The sequence below is a fragment of the Chanos chanos genome, chromosome 2 (assembly GCF_902362185.1).
Source record: "Chanos chanos chromosome 2, fChaCha1.1, whole genome shotgun sequence".
In the NCBI taxonomy this organism is placed as follows: Eukaryota; Metazoa; Chordata; class Actinopteri; order Gonorynchiformes; family Chanidae; genus Chanos; species Chanos chanos.
This window is the reverse complement of record NC_044496.1, coordinates 48,711,636-48,719,135: the sequence shown is the minus strand read 5'-3', so window position 1 is coordinate 48,719,135 and position 7,500 is coordinate 48,711,636. Positions and strand designations below refer to the sequence as shown.

Genomic DNA, 7,500 nt, shown 5'->3' with positions numbered 1-7,500 from the left:
CCTCATGCACCTCTCTGCAGGCCCACTCTATACCACTCCAAAAATGTGAAAATATTTCCTCAATATTTCCTGACAAAATACTCATGCATTTAATAAATGTTGGAAAAAAAAATCTACACGTATTAGACGTGAAACACTGTTCACTTTTTTTGTTCAAAGGCGTTTGAAAGGCAAATTCGCAAATCTGTTAAATGAGAAAAAACTTTTCACACACACACTGAATATGAAACGCTCTTCATAAATTTGTTATGTATATATATCTTTCAATTTTTGGTAAAAAAAAAAAAATACACATTTATTAAATGTGAAAAAAAATTATGGGGGATGAATTATACATATACTATTTTGAAAATTTTTTTAAAAAATCTAAATCCTGAGAGAATATATTTATTAAATGTGGAAGCTTTTCAATTTATAAACGTTAGAAAATTGTTCAGTGTTGGAAAAAAAACCAGACAGATTGTTTCACATGTTATTTAAATCTTTATATATTTCACACATTTTGAATATCACTTTCTTGTATTTATTAAATGTTGTATCTTCTTTGAACTTATTTCCCATGCAAGTATCTAAAAAAAAAAAATCTAGAAATGTAAGTATGAAATTTTGGGACTTAAATGTAGCTTTAATTTCCACCTTAGCTTACCTGTTTGAAATTTCCACTTGAAAATATGAAATATTTTGAAACACATAAAAATATCTGTCATGTTTGGGATCCCAAGGACGGTGGGATAACGATAGTGGTTTATGTATCACCTAAGATACACAATCACAGTGCAAACATTAACATAGAAGACATTACGAGGTAAACAACAAGTCAAACATTTTTACTTTTTATCCCTTTATTTCAGATGTATTATCATTGTCCACAGTGTACACAGTGACTTTCTCTTTTGACACCTGATAGGAAGTAGCACAGAATGAACCATGGATACCCAGAGGGCATGGACAAGAGAAGCAGGGAGAATGACAGGGAGCTTGGCGGGTGGGGATTCCAAAAAAGGGACCCACTGGGGTTGGCTGGGAACACAGAGGTGGGGTAAGGGATAAGCTTTAGGATGAGATGGGAGTAGAGGCACATCCAACATGCCAAAGAGATTGAGTCAACCACTCAACAACTGGGCCACAAAACATTATGAAGGAGCTGTCTTTGAAGGACCATCAACATAGGATCAAATTTGAAAATCAGTTATTAGACCAAGTGTATTGGTCTAAATTTCATTGTTTACCCCTTGTGCTATTTTTATGCTGGCTAGCTAAGAATCCACTCTCTCCCTCTGTCTCTCTCTCTTCCTCTGTCTTCCTGTTTCTCTGTCTGTCTGTCTGTCCGTCTCTCTCTCTTTCTCTCTCTCTATTTTTTTTCTTTCTTCCTCTCTCTCCTTCTGTCTTCCTCTTGCTCTCTTTCTCTCTCTATCCCCCTCTCTCTTTTCCAGAAACCATCTGGCAAGTCCAATAATCAAGAACATTTCACAGTAACTTCACAGTAACTGACAATATGTTCCCCAAAAGAACCCCAAACATATCTGCATTGTACAGTGGCAGAGACAGCATCAGAAAAGTAAAATATTAATAGTGAAACAATCAGGGACAGCAGATAACTCAACATCAATAGTTTAAAGTCACATTTATGCTCATCTTAGAATAAAAAGGAATAAAAAAAGAAGCAATTTACTAGCTTAAAGGAACAATAAAAATACATCATTTCAATAAATAGAGGCCTACAACATAAGTGCACGTAAGCAAAAACTAGGGACTATATTTTTGGTTTTCTTCATTAGAAAAATATTAGCAGTGGTAATTATGGTAATGAGCGCAGGGGCGGATGCATGGAGTGGAACTGCCTGACTCACAGCTCACTGGTCACACAGCCCAGGTGTGAAGAAGAGCTGGAGGACATGAGAGACCGGCAGCAGACACGAGACTCCACCACGAAACCTCAGTGTAGCCCCTGCAGCCCCCAAATAAATCACACAAGACTCACTATAAACAGTAATACTGCTATGAGCCCACAGGGTAAAAAAGAGGCTCTCACTCTTTTTCTCTCTATCTCTTCCACACACAGTCTTACGTATAACACACACACTTACACACACACACACACACACGTACGCGCGTGTGTGTGTACAAACACACAAAACTAACATTATCTCTTATTTTCACTCTTTTTCTCTCTATCTCTTTCACACACAGTCGTACATATAACACACACACACACACGCGTGTGTGTACAAACACACAAAACCAACATTATCTCTTTTCTTTCACTCTTTTTCTCTCATTTGCTCTGACTCCCTCATTCTCTTTTGTGTCTCTCCTACTCATTGTGTATTTATCTCTTCTTCATTCCTCTGCCTCTCACAATCTGTTTCTCTGTTTCTCTCTCTCTCTCTCTCTCTCTCTCTCTGTGTGTGTCTTGCTCCTCAGTGATGACAGACATTGGATGCTTCTACTGTGCACACACAAATACACACATGTACACACGCACACACACACACACACACACACACACAAACACACACATGGATTAGAAAGCCCTGGAACGAGAGAATCATATTAAATACAGCTGGGTGTAAGCTAGCAGTTGTTATAATGCTATACACACAAATAAACACAAGCAGTAAAAAAGAAAATCACAAAACAGCAAGGCCATCTTCCCACCTCCCTTTACAGCCCCCTCGTTTCCTGCTATGTGTATTTATTTAACGCATGATTTATTTCTTTATTTATCTGAAATATATTAATGTAAATTATAGACATCCCCTTTTTTTCTTCGTGGCTCCCTTCCCCCGTCACTCACTCTCACGCTCTCAGCAGTCGAGACTCTAGCAGACAGCGCAAACAGTCACGATAACAATTAAAAAATAACAACAGCCATCATACAACAGGCTCCTGCGAGTCGACAGGCGCGTCAATCCGTCGCCCGCGGTTCGCGCTCCTTATTCTTAATTAACCCTGGCGATTGGATGAGCTTCATGGACAGGCTCGCCTGACCTTACGCACGGAGCGTTCAATCAAAGGTTTGTCGATCCTTATCCGTTTGCATAATAGATCAATTGAAAGACATGAAAATCTCATTTCAAAGGCATGTACACTTCATTTAAGGTGCTCCTTCTCGGGAGGGGGTAGATTGAATGGTGAGAAGAGAAAGTAGACGAGCCTTTTAAAGCGGTGGCATGTTCCTATCAGATCGTTTGGCTAAAGAGGGGGAGCAGAGGAGGGACGTAATTCCCAAACAACCTTCCCAATTTAAACCCTGCTTGAAGGAAGTTGCAATACACTCCTTCCTAAGACATGGAAGTGAAAAACGAATGAAGGGAAAGAGAATATAGAGGGAAAAAAACATTAGTGTCAGCAAAAGATTTATAAGACATAGGAAACCGAAAGCATGTGATGTTCCGTGGTGTGTTTGCGCTAGAGGGATTCTCTTGCTCTCCCTTTCTCTCTCTCTCTCTCCTTTCTTTCTCATCTCTCTCTCTCTCTCTCTCTCTCTCTCTTCCTCTCTCCCTCCCTCCCTCCCTCCCTCTGTCTCTTTTGATTTTCCATTTTTTCCTCCCTCACAAACAATTCTTCCCCCGAAACAGACTAGAAGATAAACAGTTCACATTGTAAGCTATTATCTCTTTCCAACTAAAACAACAAAACAAAAAAAAAAAAAAACAGGAGTGAAGGATAGAGGAAAAGACGACAGCAAGCTGGGAAATGGTTTCCTGTTTCTCCCCTGCGGGTCCAAGAGCCAGACTTGCCCCATACACCTGCTGTGGATTTATTTATTTATTATACGCTTTATTACTCATATTGTTTGGGGTGGCTATTTTTTTTTATTGGGCCCTGTGTTTTTATTTATGCCCCTGGTTAAACACCACAGCTTGTGCTGAGTCAAAATTAGAGTGTGTCGCAGATCAAGCAATAAAGAGAAAAACGCTTGCATCTGCTTCATCAGTTCAGAGGCTGAGGGGCCAAATGCGTGCGTGTGTGTGTGTGTGTGTGTGTGTGTGCAGGCGCGCGTGTGTGCGCACGGATGTGTGTGTGCGTGAGTGTGTGTGCGCGCGTGCGCTTGTGTGTATGTATTTATGCGTGTTCACTAGAAAAAAGCTCTTACAAGCTTTACAAGCCTTTTCTCTGACATAAACAACACCCCCCCCCCCCTACACACACACACATGTATATATTCACACACACAGTTACAGTAGCAGGCAATGGGTTTCTTAACACCAAAATAAGAGAGAAAACCCAGGTGCAGCTGTGTGGTGGATGAATCTTTAGAACTAGTGGAAAGTTCATAAACTGAATCATTGGCTGTGATGCTGTAGAGTTCAGTTCCTTTGAGCCCACACACCAGTCAGGTACCTGAAGCAGTAGTGAATTATACAACAAACCCATCATATCAATAATTCAGTCAGCAACACTCTGCCAAACACATCTCAACCTTCTAACTCCTATAAGATGAGTTAAGACCCCTGAATCAGACATTTCAGGCAGGGAATCAGAGTCCGATTCAAGAAAAATGAATGTGAGAAGCGATAGCAGACTATACAAAAACCCTCTCAAGAGGAAGAGGAAAGAGAAAGAGAGAGAGAGAGAGACTGAGAGAGAAAGAGAGAGAAAAAGAGAGAAGAGAAAGAAAGAGACAGGGAGATGTTCTTCTTTTCTCCTTCCTCTCCTCCCCTCTTCCTCCATTCTGTCTCTCTTCATCTCTCTCGACGAGTCTTTAAGTCTCCGAGGGTCTGAGTTCTTTAGAAGTGGCATATGGGGGAGGTGTGGCGGGGACTCTAGCCCCAGCTCAGTGAGGTGGTCAGCGGTAGCAGCAGCAGCAGCAGGTGGGGCGTGGATGGGGTCCAAGCAAAGCTGTGTACCCTTCCAACTTCAGAGCCCAAATTTGTCACCGTGGCCTTCTCGGAATACGGGGGGATGTTAAACTCTCCTTCATTGTTCTCCTCCTCTTCTTCTTCTTCCTCCTCTTCTTCTCCTACCCGCTCCTCTTCCTCACTCTCTCTTTCCTGAGAGGATTATTAGATAGATAGCAAAAAAGTAGAGTGAGAGAACAGAAAGATGTTAATGAGAGGTAGGCAGAAAGGGAGAAGTAAGAGGAACGAGTGCACTAAGAAAGTGAATGGAGCAAACTAAGCGAGAATGAGAGAAAGTGTGTGAGAGAGGGTGGGATTAGGCAAAAGAGATGGAAGAAAAAGGAGAGACAGATGGGCCTGAATAAATTAATACTAATGAAGTCTGATTGATGCTCTGCCTCCTGCAAACACCTTTGGCTAATCCTCTAACACACAGAACCAGAGGGGAGAGAGAGAGAGAGAGAGAGAGAGAGAGAGAGAGAGAGAGAGAGAGTAACATGGAGAGAGAGAAATTGGGAATGAGTGAGATAGACTGAAAGGAAACAAATCAGGGAAGACAGAAGGATGTCAGAAAAAAAGATTTGGCTGAGACAGAGAAAGAGGGGAGCAAGAGAGAGAGAGAAAGAGAGAGAGAGAGAGAGAGAGAGAGAGAGAGAGAGAGAGATGACAGCAGAAACAGAATGGAATCCTTTTTGTCTGGAGGCTCAGATTATCGCTAAGCTCAGTACTGTGTTGAGTGTGTAGAGAGAGTGAAGCGTGTACACAGTCCCCTGTGTTCAGAGCAATAGATAACTCAGCCAAAGACCTAACTACAGTCAGCCAAGCCACAGACAGATGCAGAGAGCAAGGGAATTCTTTCATTCTCTTTATCTGCTCATGAACTTGTAAAATACAGCTTGTGTTTACATTCTTCTCTGTACAGTCTGTTCTGTCCGTATTCTCTGAGTCTTGTGTACGACGTTCCACTGTATGATATTTCAATACCTGCACTAAACAAATTTCCCAATGGGTATCCAAATAGTATCTATCTATCTATCTATCTATCTATCTATCTATCTATCTATCTATCTATCTATCTATCTATCTATCTATCTGTCTGTCTGTCCATCTATCTATCTATCTATCTATCTATCTATCTATCTATCTATCTATCTATCTATCTATCTGTCTATCTATCTATCTATCTATCTATCTATCTATCTATCTATCTATCTATCTATCTATCTATCTGTCTGTCTATCTATCTGTCTGTCTGTCTATCTCTCTCTTGCAAATATGCATCATCATTCCATCATCCAGATGAGTGGTACACAAAGGATCCAGAGTCCTCACTTGTGTATCACAGAAATGACTTCAGAGTTACCACTGAGGTACTGCCTAAATGTGTTTATTCATTTCACTCATTCCTTGTTCACTCATTCACACATATGCAGTAAAGGTAAGTTCCTGAAACACTGAGGAATGTTTACTGTTAATGACTGTACGTGCTGGTTAGATTTATCACACACTTTTTCGGTGAACAAATGCGTGAGACGTGATGTATCTGTTAATGGGCTTCTCACTGTGTCAAGATGAGGGCGGCCATACGTATAAAGCAGGCTTTTCATTCACTACGTGTGCTGAGTGACTTTGTGTCTATTAAGGAACTATAGAGTTAAATCATCACCCACAGAGACAGATTTAAGTTGTATAGTGACAGTTTTACTCTATAAACTTCTGGGGCAAATGGTCAGGATTATGATCCCTTGTACTGCTGAAGTCATGAGTCTCTAGAGCCGGAGCAGAGAGTTGGAAAATTGTCGCTGAAATGCCCGTTTGGCCTTTTTAAAAAAACCAGGATGCTGCAGTATGACAGTGAAGCCTCTTACTGTGGCAGCAAAGGAGCCAAAGGAGCAAGTCTTCACTGCATGAGTAAACAGTCTTCAATCTGATGGCATTCACTTAACGTACATTTAGGCACTAACATGTATAATGAAAACACTGCACTTGCACTGAAACAGTAACTCAGAGTATTCAGTAGAGGTTTAACCGGACTGACAAAACAAACAGATTACACAAAAGCTGTACTTAGCTGTGGGGTGGTTAGAAGGCAACTGCTCTCTACTGATACATTCAGTGGTATGTTCAGAAGTACATCCAGTGATGTGCTCTGCCTTGTGTGCTCAAGAGCGTGATTCAGTAGTTTGTTCAGTAATTTGTTGAGGAGTGCAGTCACTGGTTCAGTTATGTGTACAGTAGTGTGTTTAGTAGTACATTTGGAAGTGTGTTCAGGTACTCTAACTGGTTGCTGTTCAACAACCTGTAACTGGTTCAGCGGTTTTCTCAGTAGTATGCTCATTTGGGTTTTCGTTATTGTGTTCAATCTTCCAACAAGCAGCTGTTTTAACTGTGTGTTCAGTGTTGCGTTCAGGTTCAGATTCAGGTTCAGAGAAATAGCTCTTCTAATACAGTAATTTGATCAGCAGTGGTGTGTTCAGTAGTGTGGCTGGTAGCATATTCAGGAATGCATTCAGTAGTGTACTGACCAGATTGTATCCAGGCAAGTGGTTGACGTCCAAACTGTCCTGTTGGATAAGTGGGGAAGGATGTGGTGGAGGGAGGGGTGTGCTCTCTACTGGCCGTGGGGAGGAGCTACCCATGGTGTTAATGGCATTAC

The 7,500-nt window shown here is 41.2% G+C and overlaps 1 protein-coding gene across 1 annotated transcript in view; it reads right to left on the bottom strand.

The window, feature by feature from the left end:
* Positions 1-4,769: 4,769 nt before the first annotated feature.
* Positions 4,770-7,500, bottom strand: part of gfra3 (GDNF family receptor alpha 3) — a 10,749-nt gene continuing 8,018 nt past the window's right edge. The window contains exons 7-8 of the mRNA XM_030766860.1: positions 7,370-7,500; positions 4,770-4,997 (exon numbers count right to left, since the gene is read on the bottom strand). Coding sequence (XP_030622720.1) covers positions 4,770-4,997; positions 7,370-7,500 — 359 coding nt within the window. The remainder of the gene's footprint in view (positions 4,998-7,369) is intronic.